We start from the raw sequence: 21711 nt of genomic DNA, 5'->3' as shown, positions 1-21711 counted from the left end.
GTGTGTGCTCATTTATGTTAAATACAGTTTAGAGCTCTATGATGAATGTTCCTCAATGGTTTGAGAGCTTTCGTTGTTGCCTTAATTAGTGATGCTACTACTCTATTTGACGAGCATGGTCTACCAGAATATTGTGTGTGTGTGTGTGTGTGTGTGTGTGTGTGTGTGTGTGTGTGAAGTAGGCTTTATTACTTGACACAGCTCAATGATGAGGCCATTCTTAGGCCTGAGAGTTGATGTCTCATTGCATAAATACGAAGCTTAATGAAATTTTTCATCTGACATTTAAACTGAACACTGCATAAATATAAAGCTCAGTGATAATAAAGCTTAATGCTTTGAGAGCTTCCTTGTCATTCTGTATTCATATAAGAATTGATTCCACCATATATTGTGTGTATATGGCTTCAGGAGACATTTCTTGTGTGGACATAAAGCTCAGTGATAAAAATGCTTAATGTTTTGAGAGCTTAATCATTTTCATTTCAAACATTGCTCATCACAAAATACATAGTCTATTGGCACAAAATAAATCCAAACCCTAATGATGTTTATGGCTTAAACATTGTATGTTTGCAGTGTTTAAGTTACAAACACTCATCTAAATGGGATGAGTTAAGGCAAGAGGCACACTTATTTCATATAAGTTTGCATCCTTGCCATTTACATGTAAATGAGTAAGACATTCCCTAACTATTACTTCATCTGCAACTAAATTTCTTGGTAAGGTTCCAGCCAATCTTTGTGCTTTTTTCTTCAGATGTGGTACCTTACAGTTATTCTGTCCTTTTAGCTTAATAATCTCCAACATACACGCTTGTAGACTAAGCCAAACATCACTTAAGCATTGTGCTGGTTCTTCATCCCAAGCTTCCAACACATTGGACACCAACTTATTAACTGTGCTTGCTCTCTTTTTTGTTTGCAATGACTGTATTGAGTTAAAAAAACCCAAGTCTAACACATTGAGATCTGGTGAATTTGGTGGTTGTTGTGTCAAACTAATGTTGAAACCATTAGAGTTGGCTGCCATTAAAAAGTCAAAGTCATTACCCTTTATATGTGGCTTTGCATTGTCCTGCTGGATGATGATTTCCTTGCTCATTGATGCTGGCCATTTACTGTGAATGGCTGGGATCACCTTATTTATTAGCATATCCTTAGTCACTTGTTTGTTTATTGAAGCCACTGATTTGGTTTCAAGAGTTCCAGCAGGTCTGTTTTTTGACCTCCTTTTAGCTGGATCTTGGAAAGTAAATGGGAATATCCCTATTTTTCCATCAAACAAAAGGTTACCATCTCCATCATAAATGGGTCTTGAAACTGCAACCATAAACATGACTTTAGTGATGAAACATTTGCTTTGACAATGTCTATAAGGATCAATTTCTTCACTCAATAGAAAAAACTTAGCTCCATCTTGTGAGATATAGAACCATTTCTCATCAATATGGACTATATTTCCCATGTCCTTAAACTTCAAAAAGTTTGATATCCTATCATAACTTAACTTTGAAAGTGAAAATATCAACCTGTTGAACATGTTCTCATCAGTCAGACTTGAGTGCAATGCTGATGTATGGCTTCGAAGTTTACCTTGTTTAACCCAATTGAAAATTGTTGTTGCTGAGACACCAATTGCTTCACCAAATGCATGCAGTGATCCCCTTTCTCTCATTGGTGTAGCTAATATTCTGTCTATTGGTACTTCAAGTGTTTCCCTCCCTTTTTTACCTTTAATTCTGGAATTCAGTTGCAAAGAATCACCATTTTCTCTTTGATGTTTAGCAACCCTTCATATACTTCAAAGATTGTTTTCCTGTCTACTTGATATTTTGCTGCAAGAAAGTTCATTGAACCTCTTATTGGCTTGCCATCCTTGCTATTCTCGAATAAATAACATCCTATTCTATGTCTATCATCATTTGATAGATTTGGGCGACGCATTTTTTTATTAATGTTGGTAAGTGTATTCTGTTTTACTCGTATTACAGCTTTTTTATTGATGATATTTTTTCATTCAACTTGTGACTAACGGTTTTTTGAAGTGCAGATTATGGCAGAGAAGAAGAAGAGAAGAAGAAGAATTGAGAAGAAGAAGAATATGGAAAAGAAGAAGAATATGGAAGTGAAGAAGTTGTAAATTATTGTAGTCTTATTGTACTGAGTTGTAATCATAGAAACTGTGTAATAGTTTAGGAAACCAAGGTTTTTGGGGGGAACATTTATGACTTTTTAAATTTCCCTCTCATTGTATTTTGGAGGGAAATGAAAACTTTGAAGTGTACTTAATTAACTTAACAATTCTATTAAGCTTTTAGTTTATAAGCTCTAATCAAGCCCCACTTGCTTTTTCATGAATACTTTTTCATTCTTTATTCAACACCCAATGGGATGAACATAGATAAGTGGAGGGAGTAGTAAAATGCTGACAAGTGATTTAAGTTTCATGTAAACACGAAGCCCCATTACGGGGATCCTAGAAACGCCACATTTTCATGTAAACTCGAACCTCCATTACAGGGATCCTAGAAACGCCACTGATGACAAGTGATTTAAGTCAACATGAAAGATCCTGTTAGAATGCTATCAGACCAAGATACTGTACCAAGTAATCAGGCAGGATGTGCTCGGATCCCATTTCGTATTCCGTCTTGTATCCCATCACTTCTCCTATTGACACATAAACACTTTTATATACTTCATAATATTACTATTTTTATTTATTATTTATTATTTAAAATGACGTGTCAAGATTTTAGGGTGATGTAAATAGCAAGTGAATCACTCCAACTCCATATATATCAGACACACTAATACTCTTTCTTCTCATTCCATTCTGGAAGTCAAACTATAGAAACAAGATCACTTACATCAATTGTACGTAAGTTGTTTAATACTTGTATTACATGCAAACATCACTTACTTGTCATCCTACTATTTCCATTTTATCTTCTTCCAGTTCTTAATTTTTAAATTAATTAAAACAAGGTTAAATCGGGACAAAAGGGTGATCATTCCTTCCTTGTATCATATATATATATATATATATATATATATATATATATATATATATATATATATATATATATATATATATAGAATTAGGATCACATGAGTTCACCCTATCTTTTTGAGTCCGTGAGTCCATGATATAATATCACACGTTATATTAAATAATATCACAAAATTACGATATCACACGTTATACTAAACAATATCACAGCTGGAAAAAAAAAACTTTTTGAAAAAAAAAAATTGAAAAAAAAAATCGTCATATTGTTTTGTAATACAATATCACACGTTATGCTAAACAATATCACACATTATACTAAACAATATCACAGCTTTCACGAAAAAAAATTGTTAAAAAAAATTCGTGATATTGTTTTGTAATACAATATCACAAGTTATGCTAAACAATATCACACGTTATACTAAACAATATCACAGCTAACACGAAAACAAAAATTCCGGAAAAAAAAAAATTCGAAAAAAAAAATTTCGAAAAAAAATTTTTAAAAAAAAAAATTTGAAAAAAAAAATTTCGAAAAAAAAAATTTCGAAAAAAAAAATTTCGAAAAAAAAAATTTGAAAAAAAAAAAATTCGTGATATTGTTTTGTATAGTGCGTGATATTCTTTTATAGACTCATGGACTCAAATATTTAGATGGACTCACCGGATCCTACCTCTATATATACTAGTATTGGTGCCCGGCTTCGCCCGGGCTACCTCTACTTACCATTAATTTTTTTCATTAAATAAAATTATTTAAAATTGCATAACCCATAAATTTAACATTAATATATTTTTCTCTGACATATCCTAAAATTACGATGAAATAAATTTTGTGACAAATTCACTACTCCCGCTATTAATATTTTACTCTTATTAATGAAACAATAGTAATAACATTTCACTACTTGCCGTAATCATTGTTACTTTCTTACTCCTGCCGTAATTATTGTTACTGTCACTAATGTCACATTAATATTGATAATTTCACTACTCTCGCCGTAATTATTGTTACTTTCACTATTGCCGCATTAATATTTATTATTTCACTACTCTCGTTGTTGTTTCTACCACTTTCACTAATTACTATCATATAATTATATCCAATGTTACTACAATTCTTCTCTTTACTTACGAAATTACTTTTACTATTTAGGCATGCAATTTTAAGATGATTATATATTTATGTAAATATATTACATATATGTATTAAATCAAATCGAAAGAATTATACAATATAGTACAATTTATTTTAAGGAAATTGACCATCTTAATTAATTATTTTATTTTAAGGAAATTGACCATGTTTAGGAAAATTACCAAACTTATATATAATTTAATTTTAACCCAAACTATATAATATTTGCATTGAGATCCCTCAATTGGGTCCATCACACGGTGCTTTTGATTTAAAACTATATAGTATAATTAATTTGTATAACTTTCTTTAATTACATTGAAGTCCCTTGGTTTTTGGATTTAATATATGGTATTGATATATATATATATATATATATATATATATATATATATAGAATTGGGATCCGGTGAGAACCACCAACATAATGAGAACCATGAGAACTCCACCTTACGGACCTTTTTAAATAAAATTAATGACATATTTGGATTCGGCATAGAATTTTATGTCTAGATAACATATTTCTTGGTCTAGAAAATATATACTTGTGACGGAAATCGAGGCGAGATACATTTTATTAATTTTCATGCACCTACTACTCACTTTTATGTATCTAACATTTTTGATGCACCTAGAACTCGTTTTCGTGCACCTAGAGCCTGTTATTTCATGCACCTAATAATCATTTTCATGCATGTAACAATTTTCATGCACGTAGTAGTCATTTTCTGCGTCTATTGTCGTTTTCATATACCTAAATGTCTTTTTGAACATTAAGTTTATATTTTGTTAATAAAATCAGTAAATTTTGTTTAGTGATACTAAAAAATGTATTTGAATAAACTAAACTAATGGTATATGAGCCATCAAAACTTTCGGAATAAGATTTAGTGGAGATTTAGTGAGGGTTCTCACGGTTCTCATTATATGGGTGGTTCTCACTGGATCTCAACCCTATATATATATATATATATATATATATATATATATATATATATATATATATATATATATATATCACCGCTCTAATTTAGTTCCTTGAATAATGCAGTGATCGATCATTCATAATCAATAGAATGGAGATTTCGACACCTATTTCATGGTTATCTGCGCTTGTAAGTTAACTTTTTTATTACTATTTATAATATTTACAACAAAAGGAAATGAGAGAAGTATATGGGAAAGAGCAATTGACAATAGTTAACAACATTGACATTTAAAAATGATTGTAGTGGAAATCAATCTACACTTTTCATTTGGAATGTTGATGATAAAGATAAATTAGAGGTAGAGGATTTTAATATAAGAAATGATGTGATGTTTTAGCAGGAAATGGAAGATCTAATGTTATTTCAAGAACCTTATGATGATATACATCAGTCCTTAGATGAAATAATGTGCCACAACAACATTATGGATCATGAATTTATGCCTCTTAACATGAATCAAACTCAACACCAAGACCAACATCAACACCACTCTCCCCTTCCTACTTCCGCCGCCAGCAACGCCAATGATGTCACCAAACTACCTACCGTTATGACCAAGTCCAACAACACAACTTCCATGACTAACACTAAAATGTAAGCCTACTAGAAAACGTCCAAAGGTCCACAACTCAACATCTCCGAAAACAAATACGTGTTTTCCGGTTATTCTAAACTTTGGTAGCTCCATACTGTCTAAAGAGGATGAGAAAGATCATGAAGAAGAGCATGTGTCTTCTTTAGTAATCGACGAGGAGGAAGTAGTGTTCATTCCCTAAGGAAGATAATGTACTATTGTATGGTAATTGCGACCATGTTACAGATGAAGAACCTCCAGCTAAAACTAAAAGGAAGTATAAACAACTTGTTTGCTGCCCTTTCTGCCCTTGTGCCTGGTCTCAAAAGGGTATATATATTTCTAACTTGTACAAGAGAGCATTTGTGATAACACTTAAATGCAGATGGACAAAACTTCAATATTATCAGAGGCAATTAACCGCCTAAAGGAACTAGAGAAGAAAAGATGGCAAAAAGATCCGTTCAATCAGTGATGCTAGTGAAGAAAACACTGTTCACATCAGTTGACCAAGATTGTCATTCAAATTCTTGCAATGACTACATGATCATCTACCGGAAACTGTCCAACAACACCATCCTTATTAATTAAGATAACCTGCGAGAAACGAGAAACGAGAAACAAGTCTTAGTAGAATTCTTGGCGTGCTTGAAAAGTACAAACGAGCCCATTTGACATATCATATGCCTTTCTTTTGAACTTCTCTAGCTAGGTTTACTAGTAGGGACAAATCATGACAGTAGTACCTCAAAGGCACCTATCCAATATCCATGCATGGCAAGGGTATGTAAGGGAGCTGGATGTACAGAACATTAATCAAGAGGTGAAAACGCAAACAATTAAGATCAGAATACTTTGTACATAATTATTTCCCCTGTGTTTTGGGTTTAAGCCTTTAAGCTGATTAATGTCTCTTTGCAGATGGAGAAGGAATTTGATGCAAAACTACAGGATGTTTTGCAAGATCTTGTAGCAAAGCTTGACTGTACTATGTAGTGTGTGCTATGACTTTTTGAAAAACTACTGTCTTGAGTTGGACGGTTAAAAGTTTCAGTAACATGTAAACATTTAGATGTTCCAATCCCTATCCCTAAATTCTAAACTGTTAGGCCTGTTAGTGTTTCATCCCAAAAGTCATTAAACGGGAACCCTGTAGATCTCGTATAAGATTCTCATTGATATTCCTTGTTTATTTAATTACTCCGTATATGGATAACTACGTTATATCACAACAAGATGATCGATCACATACAGAAAATTGTCGAAAGAAGCGGGTATTGTAAAGATTGATAAGGATAAGCAAAAGGACTGGACTAAAAAGCATTAAAGTTTAGACTTAGCTTAAGCTGTCAAGCCATTTCACAAAGAAAAGATTACTTGCTTCCTTCCTACAACTATTATCTGATACTTTAACCCTTTTAACAAACAATCTTCTTCTCTTGAGATCAGACTTGCTCTTATTCTCATTCACCATTTTCTTTCCTTCCTCCGCACCCCAATACCAACACACTTATTTCTTCTTCGATTCATTCTCTCTTTTCTATACTCATTCTTTCTTTCTTTCATTTCCATGTCAGAGTATGATGGGGATAACAACCCCCATTTTCGGCCTAGACACCGTCCTGATCCAACAACCATACCCAACCATATTCAGCCCGAACCCATGCAACCATGGGATTATCATCCAACTCAAATTCCACCCCCGGATAGAATACAGCCACGAGGTCGGCCTCACTCTCAGCCTCCTGGACATGATCATCAAGAGCCACTGCCCCCAATGGTGCACCTTCGCCCACCGGAACATGCACCTATGCACCACCAGCCATCCAGACATTCTCGCCCACTTGACCAGCCCGGCCAACAGTCTCACCTAGTGGATGGCCCACCAGAACGCCATCCCAAACGACATTCTCTTCCAGTAGTTGGTGCACCATATCCACAAGATTACCAGCCCAGGCCTAAGCCCACACGACCGTCTCATGGGAACTCCGAGCATGCAAACTTAATGTACCCAGAGCAAAGTAGAACCAATCCCATCACATGGTGTGGTGCAGTTTTTTGTGTCATCCTATGGATGGTCATAATACTGGGAGGGCTCCTTGTGCTCATTATATACCTTGTGTACCGTCCACGCACCCCACATTTTGAGATATCGAACGCAAGCCTAAATGCCGTCTACCTGGACATGGGATACCTCCTCAACGCAGATCTGACGGTGCTAGTGAACTTTACAAATCCCAACAAGAAGGTGCATGTGGACTTCAGCTATGTGACTTTGCAACTCTATTTTGAGAGACACCTTATTGCGAATCAGTACATAGAACCCTTCTCAGCTTCCAGCGGCGAGAATAAACTCGCGAATGTAGAAATGGTAAGCAGTCAGGTTAGGCTTCCTATAGCAGTGAGACAAAAGCTGATAACCCAGATACAGAGAAATAGAATCATGTTTGAAGTTGATGGTATATTTCATGCAAGATCTAATTTTGGAAGTCTCCTTAAGTATTCTTACTGGTTGTATGGTCATTGCATCATTGAAATGACAGGACCTCCCAGTGGAATTACGATATCGACCAAGTGTTATACAAAGGATTGATTGCAGGATTAGGCCACCCAAACCAACATTTTTATTCGTCTCTTTTTTTAGTTTGTAATGTTTTGGATTTGAGGATTGTAGTATAGTTTATTCTGCAATTCCATCAACATGGATCTCTAAAATTTCATGTTAACACCATGGTTGGACACTTCATCCAATTATGTAAGAATACGGCATGAATAATCAGATCACAGAAATTGAATAGATGCGTAGGATACCAAACAAGTAACATTTGATTGTGCACATTTCTGAATTTTGCAAGATTCAGCTCAAATACAGATTTACATGCAGAGAAGAAAGAAGAAAGAAGAAATGTTCCACATCAATGTACCCTGGAAGGTCCAAAGCTTGTGAATTTGGACAGACTATGCATTACATTGTTTTGAATCAAAACTTCAAACGAATCTGCAAAAGATTCGATTTTCGTTGTGGCCTTAGTCCTAGAAGCTTTTGCATCCGGAAAATCTCAACTTAAACTTATATTTTCATTACACTTCTAACAATCTAACCAGAATAATTTTTAAGATTCACCTGAAACTGATTCATTTTTGTGTACTACTAATAGAGTAATAGCCATCATTTTACAACATTTTTTTTCATTGGATTGCGCGGATATGCTATTTCAGCATATAATACAACCAAAAAAATGTACAAGCGTACACCTATAAATACAGCTATCTAGAAGACTGACTAAATGGAGAAGAAATTGTCAGTAATATTGGTTAAATGAATTATGCCCATATTGCTGATATTGGTGGTGTTGCCCATATGAGCTCTGTTGATGATATTGCTGCCGCCCGTCATCACGTGATTCAAAATCAGCATTGCGTGATAGTAAAGTGGTTTTAAGGCACCATCCTTCGGGTTCTTCAAGGAATCTATTTGAGTCGATATATTCTTCAAGCCTCGTCACCACCGAATTAATTCGTGGGTTCGCACTAGCCTTTAGTTTATGCACAAACTCCCGCGATATGGCGGTTAATATCTTCCGGAATTGATCCTTGTATTTCTTGTGAAGCGCAAATCCTGCCATCTAAATATAAAATCAACTGGTATCAAAGGCTTTATCCAGAAAGTCTCTTAATGTTGATAAAAGTTAAAAAGGTTATGGCCAAATTATATTTATCCAAAAATCGGTATATATAAGCTTGGTTTTTTGTTCTATCTCGAGTGATTTATTATGTTTTTTGTCAGGTGAAATAACTGATTAAGATTCCTAAACTTCAGAAAAACAACATTATACAAGAAAATTAAAAAAATTGCCATAACCCCACTATGCCAGTTACTTTATTTAACCCAAAAACCTAACAGCGAAATGAAAGTATGAAGATATCAAGTAATGAAGATATTAGTATCAATGGGGTGACTTACTCTTAAGAATGCCTCAAGGGCGACGGCCGTGAACAGATTAGCAGGCAGCGCATTCAAAAACCGCGCAAGCCAAGTCCAACCTTCTTCCAAACCATGCACATTCTGGACACCTTGAGCTTCCGTCTACAAAAATTATTGTGAATATGTTTGCTTAAATTGGCAGGATAGAAACTTCGAATATTTCTAAACTAAATCACACCCCTTCCATGAGTTCCATCTCCTGTCATCTTCGAGCATTATTAAAAATACTCCCTCCCATCACGTGTTCTTCCCACTTTTCTTATTGGGATCATTTCATTTGTTCTTCCTGTTTCTTTTCTTTCCTTAAGCAGGTACTTCTTTTATGGCAAAAATTAATACTTTACCTTATTAAGTGTGTCGTATATTTACATGTTATACCATTGTTAAACCTCACATCAAAGTTCCTAATTAATATTATCAAACCTTAAACATACCCAATTAATCAAATAATCCACCCAATTAACATACCCCTCTATCACCCATCCCCCAGTCACCTTCTCAACCGCCACCACACTCATCCAACCACAACTAACCAACCACAACCCCCATTTCACCTTTCCACTATCCAGCCACACACACCCTCCACCCCAGAAACTCTCACCTCTCGCTCTTTCCTCTTCCCAAGCCAGCCACCCTTTTTGCACTTTCATCTTGGCCGTCGTTTGTAACCCCTCCTTCCTAAGCCCATAGTCTTGTTCGTCATGACCATAGCCTTGTTCACCGTCATTCGTAGTGGTCGGAAGTCAGAACTGGTGTCATTAATGGTCTTTGTACGGTCAGGGGATGCGCAGAAGGTGGTGGTGGTGGGTGGGTCGAGGTATTCAAAGTCGCTTGTGGTGGAGGTTGAGGTGTCCCCGCCGTAGTGGAGGTTAAGGGCTGCTGGTAGTGGGGCTAGTGGAGTTGAGGGTTGCCCATTCATTTGCTGGTGGGGGATGAGGGTTGCCACTGGTGGTGGAATTTAGAGGCATCTTGGTTTTGTTTAATTGGGAAGCCACTTGCTTATTTGTTGCAAAAAAATATTGCTACCTAAACTGTTTCCCGAAAAATATGGGGAAATCATATGTGATGGGTCTCATAATTAAGACCCATACCCATACCCGGAATTTTTATGTTGGACCCATACCCGTTGGGTCCCAAAAAATTAGACCCATACCCGACCCATTAAGGTCCGACCCGAAGGGTCTGGGTCGGGTCCCCGACCCACTGCCATCCCTAGTGATGGGAGAGGGAGTAACAAAGATTATGCCAACCTGTACTAGGGCCCCATATAATTTCATGTACGATCTCAAACGTTCCAAATACTGGTCCATCGTCTCCAAATTCCCATCTTCTTCCCGAAAGCCAATCGCTTTGAAATATCTTTGTTTTGTTTGAAAGGCCGCCTGAAGTGCACAAACGAACCAGGACATTAGTTAATCAACAATTGCAAGCACTTGCACTGTTCATAAACAACTTGTTAGGAAAGACACGTCTGTGTCATATGGCTATTTTAGTTGCTGAGTAATAAAATCTGTCCCTTCTCTTCCCGATTTTTTTTTTTTTTGGTTTGAGAATTTTTTTCAGAAGATACGGTATTGACAGTACGTAGGAGGATCCAATTAGGCCTTTTGATGTATAACATATATTACAGAACCACAACAAAGAACTTCGAGTAACTAATGGAGATACAAAGATAAGGCAGAGAGATTCGGGAAAGAGAATCCCCAATGTGCCCAGGAGAGGAGAGGAGAGGGATATTTACCTCTGAGTATGTTATATGCTTTGGAACAGTATACATACAAGCTTTATGAAATTCGGTCAGAAGGGAGTTCATGACAGCTGGCACCTGAATGAATAACAAGTATAGAATAAATCTTAGAAGTACAACTCAAAAATCGAAATCAAGAAAACTGTAGAATCCAAATGAATCTTTGACAGATCGACAACCTGAACTACACCAATCCCAAAAGCATACATAATGTTGAGTATTATAAATGGATCTTTGCCTAGAATAAATCATGACATTTGGCTGGCGGTCAGCTTCAAATGTGAGCCATGTTATTCTTGCCTGAATTAACAGTTAGATAGCTACGCAAGCTTTTGCATAACCTCCTCAACAAATGCGGGGAATTATTTGAAAGAACAAATCATGGGAAAGCTTTTCCGTAACCTCCTCAACATCAAAAATCTTATATTTACATCTGAACTAGTCAATTAGGCAGTTACATCAGTCATTTCTGATTTCGCCCTCTTCCTACAATGTTGTTGAATCCTAAAATCAATCAGGTCTACTTATGTCTTACATTGTTGTGTTTCATGAACAACAATGACAACATTATACCCCAACGGCGGGGTAAGGCGGGGTCGGATGCATGCACTCGTTATCTCTGTAAACAGGTTGTTTCTGGATGAGCCGTAACGAAAATTGCACCAGGAATTGCATCAAATCACTATTACTTGTTACTTCACACTCCCTCCCATTCACTATGATATTCCACATTGCTTTTTGGGTAGTTTTTAAGGGGAATGAAATTTGTGGTGGAAAATGGAGGAAATGGAAAGTAAGAGAGGAAATGTGGGGTCACAAGTCCTAAGAACCACAAATTATGGACTAATAAGGAAAGTGGAAGATGTTAGTGAATTTGTCATTTTAGGAAATGTGGAAGATGTTAGAGAATAGGAGGGAGTACTTAACAGGAAATGACGTTGAAAAAACTCAACTATTGACATAAACAAGAAAAGCAACCATTAAGGCGTACCTGCGCACTAACATAAACTACCACATGGCCACATGCAAAGGCAGAAGAGTTGAAGTTTGAATTTGGGGTCTCATATATAGAGATAACCTGTAGAGTAAACACAAGTACAAGAGCATAAGTATATCATACAAGATAGAATGATTGATACGAAATAGATGTACTGGACATCAGAAAGCTAAGTCAAATAGCTAATGGGTTGAGACAAAACCTGGCAAACGAGTCAACGAGGTTGGGTTCAGGTCGGGTCATTACGGGTCTGTCATACATTCGGGTCAAATAAGGACTAGGCGGATCATTTCGGGTTTTGGGTGTGTTGCTACGGGTCTTTTCGGATTCAGGCCATTCGGGTCGGTCATTTCAGGTAGAAAACGCTTAGAATCGTGTTATTTTTGGGTCAATGAATAAGAAGAGTTTTAAAAGTAGTGTTTTTAAGACAAAAAGGGTTTTGTATAACTATATATATCTAAGGAGTGTTTTATAATTCATCTTATTTTTTTTTAATATAGATAATACTAAATGTGATTTCAAATTAGCTTCGGGTCAGGTTGTATCGAGTCAGGTCATTTCGGATCGGATCAATTACGGGCCAAGCAAAGCTCGGTCAAATTTGGGTCGGGCTGGGTCAATTTGGGTTTCGGGTCAAATTCGCGTTCTTCAATTTGGGTCTCGGGATGAGCCTTTCTGGGCCTGGTTGGTTTGCCAGGTCTACTCGAGACCACAATACAGTCTCGCTATGTTGCTCGTCTGATTTGAAGCTATCGTGGTTAATTTATCTTCCTTTACAAGGTGCATCAGCGTACTTATGTTATTCAGGTTTCTCTTCCTGAGATTCCACTAGCATAAATCAGATGCAAAGTTTTAAGTTTTCACACACTCAACAGCATGATGGAACTCTACAATGACAGCAAACAAAGAAGTCCCGTAGAAAATACTCAAAATAGATAGTGTCACAAATTCCTCAACATATTCGCCAAAAGTATGTCAATGTGTATTACTCTCAAGCTAAAAACGAAACCTGCCTGATCAAATTGTGTTTGCAAATAAGAAAAATACAAAATAGCTCGGTGGTAGCAATTTTATTGATGGTATAGTTAGCATGAGTTTTGTCTTTACCGGTATTATAAAATATCCAAATTTATTAGTAATAATTCGCTTGCTTCAGCTTTCAATCATATGCATTCTAATTTTCTAGGGTGTCTAGTTCATGAACTAGAAAAATCAGGAACAAGTCACAATATGGAGGAGAAAGTGAGCACTGAAAAACATGTATTACTCCGATTATACACATTACCTTTTTCGCAAAAATTGCTATTGTGACAGATTGGGGAAGAGCAGGATCGTTAAAGATTTTCAAAAATTCACTTGTTTTAGACCTGCATTCAAGAGTGGTTCAGAAACGGTCCAGATAATAACAATAATAACAAGTGCAGAGTCAGCAGTTACTATATAAGTTATGACGCCACTACAATTGAATTCCTCAACTCTGACATTTTTAGGCAGAAGTTTGCACCGTAAGAATAATGTTTCAGCAATTCCAGCATTACTAAAGTGAGAAATCGCTTCCCTCACTTAGAGTACAAACCACATTCATTTACTGAAAATTAGTTGAAACTAATAAGAATACCAGATTTCATCTATCCTGTCAAGCTATGGTGCATTGGAGCTATACATTACATTCATTTCAAGTTTTTTTCCTTATCTAAACTTTAAAATTTTGTGAGCATATTTTAATTCCCAAGATAAAACAGAGATGAACAGCGGTCGATTCATGAGGCCGTTCATTACCAGCTCAAAATTCATGAACAGAAAGTATTATCAATATCCCACACATGTCCATCCTCACCAGAGACACTAGTCTCTTCAGTTATATCAAACATCTTCTCTACAGAAATGTATGATGTGTATCACCATGCCCAAAACATTCTCATAACCTCCCTTTCTCGCCTGAGATAAGTTTGTCACTGATAATGGAGCTTTAACATCTCCCATTCGAGTAAAACATAAGAAAAAAAAACAGTAAATGTGCCCTATTAGCCATCCCATAAAACCCTTGAACAACAATAATATGAGATGCAGTTTCACATGACAAGGAACTGTGATAAGTTGATAACCAACAAACTGGGGCAAATTGTACCACCCACATCGATGAGACACAACAAACAGATAGTGATGAAGACCTGTGCAACAGTTTCCTTCCACTTGCATAAACCGAAAGGAAACTTACTGTACATTTTCTACTGATCCACTTATTTGTTTAATACGCCGAGCGATTTCCCGTTCTTTTTTCTGCAAGTCCTGTCCACATATTCATTGTAATAAGCTTCTGTGACACACATACATGATAAAACAATAAAAGCATTCCACAATAATAACAACTTAAAGATAGAGGTTCTGGCTCAGGGAAGAAGAGGTGGAACTGGATAAAAGGCACTATTAGAACTCACGGTAACGTCACGTACAAATTCAGACCTATGGACAAGGAAAAAGAAAGATAACTACATGCAAGCTCAGCGTGACCAGGAGATTATATTCTAAATCTATATTGGGGCTAGAATGATAGATGGAATAAATTCTTAGCGGCGTCCAATGCCTAGCAGGTTTTCCTGTGATTTGGTTCTTTTCCTTCCCACACGTCACCTAAAGAATCAAAAACCCGCATGACAGTGGTATACTAGAACTAACCAAATCACAGAAATAAGATAAAAACAAAACAAAACTAACACAAAGACAGAACTTAGAGTTCTAGACACCGCACTCCTACAATTTAGAAAACAATGAAGCCCAAGTGTTCTAACACAGTTCTAAACCTTAATAACAGTTTCAGACATGACTAATACCTAAACAACTTAACATTGAAAGCTCATGATTCTCTCCTACAACGAACCATTAGGGATAAAACTAACAAAAACAACAGAATGTATCACAGTATCAGAGGCATTGATCTATGGCTTCTATGCAAGCACAAGTTAGAACATATACAAAAAATAATAGAGGCAAACAACAATTTGGTCAGAAGTTGATGGCAATCAACAAAGGAACAGACATACCGTATTGGCACCTGACAAAAGCAAGTGGTTTGTATCCTCTAATTCCTTGTAGCTCTGAAGCCTTCTCTCCTCAAGCTTCAAAGCGTTTTCTGCTGCCCTAAGTAAGTTGCCTATAATAACAAAAAAAATGCCTAATCAATGAAAGATTATGACTTCAGAAAGCACAACAAGAACACGAGATAGAAGAAACGCACAAGGAAAGCAGCGAGTAACTGGGCAAAGGCAGATTTTTAATGATAAATCAAACTCGACATTAACAGGATATTCCCAGACTCCCAATGGGCAATGGCTTGGTGACATCTTCGAATAAAAAAATACAAGCAGATACAACGAGGAGTGGTTTATGTGCCATATGGGTACAGTCTAGCAGAAAGATGATCTAGCTCAAATGGTACAGAATCCAAAGCAGAGCGTATCTACAATGAAATTGATCAGAAAGCACAAAATATCCATCTATCATCTCCGAAAGAAACCAAGAAGTCCAAAAAAAAATTATAAGACCATTGATTTAGATAAATAACAGCATCAACTATCAGCAAACGGCAACTGTTATCACAGTTACAAAAGAGGCAAGAGTAAGGTCACGAAAAACTCAATCAACTGTAAGTGAAATATAAAGAAGCACCTTAGCCCTCAACTCGAGCAATACAATCTAAAAATAAATCAGTCAGCCATTCATCAAGTATCACTGCATACGATATACATGCTCCTAAAGTTTTTGGCATATCCTGCAAACCAGTTAACAACATTGTTGACTACCATTACAGAATCTGTTACAAATCTTTTACTCAATTTCAGATTCATTATGTTCAGATGTAAGCATTCTCATTGGTATCCAACATGAATGACAAAAAATATGTTTCCCGAGCCATAACAGAATTCAGATAAAAAAATACTCCCCCTCTCTCATTTATATTGTCCCTATTTGACTCTGGTGACCCAACAATGTTAAGTTTGGCTGATACTTTCTGACCGTATGCTATAGTTGCAACTTTCTACAAACGAAAATATGAAAACGGTTGTTTTGATAAACCAAACATGATTATATCTCTACATATTTGTAGTAGTTTAACGGTCAAAATTGACATCGATTGACTAATAAAATCAAAAAAATTTGGGATCAATTAACTAGTAAATAGGCTCTTTCCGTGCTCAGAGAGAATCGAAAGAGAGAAACGAAACTGCTCTGACAGTAAACAATTGCGATGCTGACTGTACTACACCTGGGACGTTGGCTGTAGATGAGGTTGACACTACATTTTGTGGTGTTCCAGTAGCAGCTGCAGATTTTTCATTGGCCAATTTCTCAGCAGCTTCTTTAGCTCTTTCTGCTTCCTCTGCAGCTTTCCTTTCTTCTGCTCTTTTTGCTGCTTCACGTCTAGCCTTTAACCAAAAACAAGATCGTAATGTAAAGACAAAACATTTACAAGTGCACCAGCAGATAACCAATGCAAACTCTCCCTAGATAAACACTGGGAAGTCATTAGAAACGATGAAACAGCATCTGCAACATGAAGTCAAACACCTTTCCTTTTTTAAACAAGACAATTGAGCTATCTTAACCATCCCTCATTTGAGCTATCTTAACCATCCTACAAGGGAGTGATGCCCATGAACAAAACGACACAAGAGGCGCCTATGAACAAAATGAGAGAAGGGTGCTGGAATGAAAAATTAGTTTCAGCAAGGTGGGCAATGTCGATATATCCTAACACTCTAAATTACTGATTTCCTAATATCATTATTGAATTTTCTACCAATCATCAACAAGACATAGGCCTGTTAAAAAGGTTGGGCGGGTTGGGTCCCCGGTCAGGTCGAATGCGGGTGGGGTTATATGGGGTCAAAAAAGTTTATGGCGCCTTTTTCCCATTTTTAAATTAAAAACAAATAATTTTAAAAAATTAAAATAAATTAGAATTAATATTTTATTTATAGTCATTAGTTGCCGTACTTATATCAAAATAATTATAAAAATAAGTTATTTTAATAATTATTTTATTAAAATTATTTTATTATTAAATTATTTGACGTTACATAAGATTGGTTTTCTTATCATGGTAGTAATTTAAAGGACTAAAAATATTTTTTAATTATCACATTACATATATAAATATTAACATGTTAGAATAATATTTACGACTTATATTCACATATTTTTGACCCATCGGGCCGAGCAAGTTGGGTCGGGTTCCCACCCTAAATTAACGGGTTAATCCGAGTTTGGCTCGATCAGATCACGAGTGAAGATTTACGGGTCTTGACCCTCCAAAAAATGGGTCGATCAGCTCGGGCCAAATTTTGATGTGACAAGACATCCTAAATGGCTACTATTAAACCAGATTGTTGTACTTTATATAACGTAAAGAGCAAAAAATACTTAACAGGTCCATCTCAGTTGTATTTTTCCTCTTATTTGTATTTCCATTCTCCAAACTTCCAACTAACCTCTTCCTCTTTCGCTTTCAGTTGGCGAAGTTTCTCTTCAAGCAAAGTCTTCTCTTTTCTTTTGGCTTCCTCAACTGTAGCATCATCTCTTATTCTCCTTTCTTCTATTTGCGCTCGATGCTCATGATCCCTCTGGATGGCAGTCAAATGGTTATCAAGAGCTTCAGCGCTGCATTAATTGAACCAATTAGTTTAAAAAAAAAAACATATCCAAAAGGCAGATAGATTATATCAAGTACAAAGACTTTAGTATAAAAGTGATTGAATTTTGGGACCAAACTATCTAATGAAATCAACTCAAGTAGAACAATGTCATGGCCAAATAATCCTTCTCAGATTAAAATCAACATCATGACATACAAGCCCTGTGACTCTAAGTCTCTTAACATTAAACAAATGACATGGGTCACCACCAGTACATTGAAGGGAAGGCAGAAGGGAAGGCGGAGAAATGGAGACACCTACAGTAGAAAAGAAACAGTACAAATAAATCAACTTACATCTTACGCTGATAATGCATGTCTAGCTTTCTATCCATTTCTCGCCTAGCTTCAATAACTTTCTCCTCTCGAACAATAGCCGAGGCATATTTCTCCTTTTCAGCCACCAACTGTGCCTCTAATGAGGTTACTTGATTCCTTATTTCTTCCTGTTAGAATTCAGGAAGACTTCTAAGTTATTCACATGATTTAAGTTTAAGGGGCTCCACACAAATCATGCCTGCCTTTGCGAAACGTCATAATTTCAATAAGACTGTGTCAAAACAGTGAAAAATGAGTATACATATAGTCCACACCCCGTTACAATTATCATAACTTGAAAGTTGTAACTGCATGATCATTGCTACAGATAAGAAATCATGACACTGAGAGTTACATGACAGGTTGCTTCCATAACAGGTTGGCTAGCAGCACCAATATAACCAGCCACCCAGATGTACTAGTACTATAATGGGAATTAATTTCATCACTTTCATGATAAAACATCATATTATATAGCTTCGTGTATTCCTTAATGATCTCACATTTTCACATAAATTAAATGCCACTACGTGAACATAAACTTGTATATGCCTAGAAGACGTCATAGTGATTTAGTGATTGGACTGACTGCAATGAAATACATATCCTTGAGCAGAGAAATACATTTCAGATCAATATATAGAGAATGATTGAATGATATGCCACGTGATCCTTCCACCAGCACTGCAGTATACAGTTCTGAGGACTGGACACCAACAAAGTTTCTCGAAAGCACGCACAAGCACGTAACATTCAATCATACAAGCATCAATTTGACAAGAAGTATTCTGATATGTCAGAGAAGTAGAGAACAAACCGTAAAACCAAGCTTGTGCTGATGTGTCATCTCCAGAAATGCAGTTTCCGTCACTCCCATTTTATTAATTGGATGAACTTGCAGTGGGTTCATTGCTTCATCATCTGAACCCTCACTTTCACTACAAAAATATACGTTGGAATCATGTTCTCTTAAACATAGATGTACACCGAAAATAAAACACGTCTATTAAGAAGAAGTCACATGTTTTGTTTCCATTATAAATTCGTGAATTATTAATACCCATTTTAGGCTCTGGTCAAGTTCTTAAACTCTTTCTTGAAGTGCCTCAACAGTTCCCTCAAAATGGGGAGGTAAGGGAGATGTATGTACAGTATTAACCATTTGTATAACAACAAATAAGTTGACGTTTCAAGCTGGAAGTAGAGGTAACATTTTTTTTCCACCTAAAGCATGAAGGAGTATAAATGTGCAATGCATCGTTCTATATTGGATACACAATAACTCTTTCAGAAAGAACAAAACCAAACCTGGCATAAATATCATTACAGCCAAAACGAACAGCTGGCACCAAGTCCCTAGACTGTTTTTCTTCATCAGAATCATCGAACTCAAAATCAATGACTTGCATTCTAAATGCATTGTTTTGGTTGGCTTCCCTCTTTGCAACTCCCCGAATCTCTCTGCACCGCACCGTAATAAAATGAAAGAACTCAGTCGACCTCAATTGAATAAAATATACAAGACAATGAATTAAAAAAAAAAAAAAAAAAAAAAGTTACCGGGTGGGTGATTTAGTAAAAGGCGTTGGGGGTAAAGGAGAATTAGAGCGAGTGAGTTTGGATTCCAAGGAATTCAAGTCGGATACAAGCTGGGTAAAGCTCCAATTAGGGTTAGGATCAAGTGACAAGCCATTGACACTCTTGGGACATTTCGGCTCCAATATTATCATTTCGGCTCCAAGATTACTGATATTACACCTTACACATTATCACAAATCAATTTATATACTACTGCGCATGTGATTATCATTATCATCAAATTAATTACGACTTATGCATCAAATTATAAAATTAATTAATTAATTAGAGAAAAGGAAAAGGGGGATTGAGGAAAATACCTGGTCGTGTCGGAGCAGAGTCCCAGACGAGCGTCAAGGGATTGATTGATTGATTGATTGAGGAATTGAAGTATTTTTGATTTTGAAAAAAAGGAGGAGAAAGGAAACCAGGCAAGCGGAGCAGTGAATGGTGATTTCTTTATTTTGTGATTTCCTATACTGGTTTTACAGTTTTTGAATTTACACATTAATATAATGAAAAATTATAATTTACCATCTAATATGTTTCATTTTTACAATTTATCACTTAATATGTTCTATTTAATAAATAATCATCTAACTTTGAACAAATTCCACACCAATCTAACTTATTTTACATTACTGTGACGTTTTTGCGTGATTATCGACTCGATTTCATTTTTACGACTTCAGATCATTTTTATGACTAAACTACTCTTACTAATTACCTAGACTAACTCCCTATTTATCACACTCACGCATTCCCATTCATTCAATTCAAACAAAACCTCAAATCCTCAAACAAACACAGAAGTCGTTTACAATATTAACCTAGGGTTCTTCCTCATTTCCTCAATTTCTGGGCAATTTCAGGTTTGTTTCCCTATCTATTTCTTCAATCTCAATTGTTTTTTGAGTGAGTACAGGTACTGAGATGAATTCTATTCATTCTACCTATTCATTCCATTGTAATTTATTACCTTCTCGCGAAAGTGTTGTCTACTTGAAGCCTCACGAAATGAAGGCGGTGGATCTTCTAATTGGAATCCAACAACCTAGAACCTAGCTTCAGTCTTATTTTTTGAGTGAAGAACATTCTTTTGTTTTGTTAAGGATGCAATTGTTCATTTTTCAATCTTCTGTTTTGCATATTAAATGTTATCTTATTCAGCATTAACAATGATGGTTTGTTATACCATAATTTGACGAAAGTATCATTTGTAGATACACCTTCTCATTTGTTTTCTTACTTGCTGAATGGTTAATTTTTGCATAGTAGCTATATATGGCTTGTTTGTAAAAACGTTTGTTATGATCTTAATGGAAAGTTTACATTTTACCGGAAAAAAATACTATCATAACCGTTTATTAACATAATTTTTTTAATTTACCTTGTACAATCAATTTGAGAGGAATTCGCATTTAACAAACAATTTTATTTCTATCAAATAAACTTGAGAGGTACGTATGCAAGTAACTACAATTTTGGGTCTTGGTGTTTTTTTAATAAGTGACATTAATTTGTTGATGTATTTTTTTTTTCGAATGTTGCATTTTTTCATTGTCGTTTTATGTAATTATATGTTATGTGATGCTCTTGTATTATAAAAACATCTTATCAGGTTTACTTTTTTAAGAATTCGTAGGAAGAAAAAGGTCCTTTGAGATCTTTATGTTA

At 35.8% G+C, this 21711-nt stretch overlaps 3 protein-coding genes across 4 annotated transcripts; 1 reads left to right on the top strand and 2 right to left on the bottom strand.

Annotated features, from left to right (window-relative positions):
- Positions 1 to 601: 601 nt before the first annotated feature.
- On the bottom strand, positions 602 to 1678 carry LOC141618289 (uncharacterized). Its single transcript, XM_074435386.1, has one exon. The coding sequence runs from the start codon at positions 1676 to 1678 to the stop codon at positions 602 to 604; it is 1077 nt and encodes a 358-aa protein (XP_074291487.1).
- Positions 1679 to 7185: 5507 nt separating this feature from the next.
- LOC141623590 (NDR1/HIN1-like protein 13) lies at positions 7186 to 8410 on the top strand. The gene has a single exon (XM_074439689.1). It carries the CDS (start codon positions 7288 to 7290, stop codon positions 8308 to 8310), a length of 1023 nt encoding a protein of 340 aa, XP_074295790.1. The 5' UTR covers positions 7186 to 7287; the 3' UTR covers positions 8311 to 8410.
- Positions 8411 to 8827: 417 nt separating this feature from the next.
- On the bottom strand, positions 8828 to 20561 carry LOC141623589 (mRNA export factor GLE1). 2 transcript variants are annotated; one of them, XM_074439687.1, is made up of 15 exons: positions 20355 to 20561; positions 20017 to 20214; positions 19765 to 19917; positions 19274 to 19394; positions 18436 to 18584; positions 17936 to 18104; positions 16711 to 16870; positions 15488 to 15597; positions 14665 to 14735; positions 13732 to 13813; positions 12441 to 12527; positions 11444 to 11527; positions 10953 to 11084; positions 9682 to 9804; positions 8828 to 9343 (listed from the first exon to the last, which is right to left on the bottom strand). In XM_074439687.1, exons 1-15 carry the CDS (start codon positions 20540 to 20542, stop codon positions 9020 to 9022), a joined length of 2151 nt encoding a protein of 716 aa, XP_074295788.1. In that variant the 5' UTR covers positions 20543 to 20561; the 3' UTR covers positions 8828 to 9019. The 2 variants fall into 2 exon arrangements, with proteins under 2 accessions (XP_074295788.1, XP_074295789.1); XM_074439688.1 differs by having other exon boundaries at positions 20017 to 20202.
- Between the last annotated feature and the right edge of the window lie 1150 nt (positions 20562 to 21711).

The sequence above is a fragment of the Silene latifolia genome, chromosome X (assembly GCF_048544455.1).
Source record: "Silene latifolia isolate original U9 population chromosome X, ASM4854445v1, whole genome shotgun sequence".
In the NCBI taxonomy this organism is placed as follows: Eukaryota; Viridiplantae; Streptophyta; class Magnoliopsida; order Caryophyllales; family Caryophyllaceae; genus Silene; species Silene latifolia.
The sequence above is the reverse complement of the archived record's forward strand: the minus strand, read 5'-3'. Positions and strand labels throughout refer to the sequence as shown.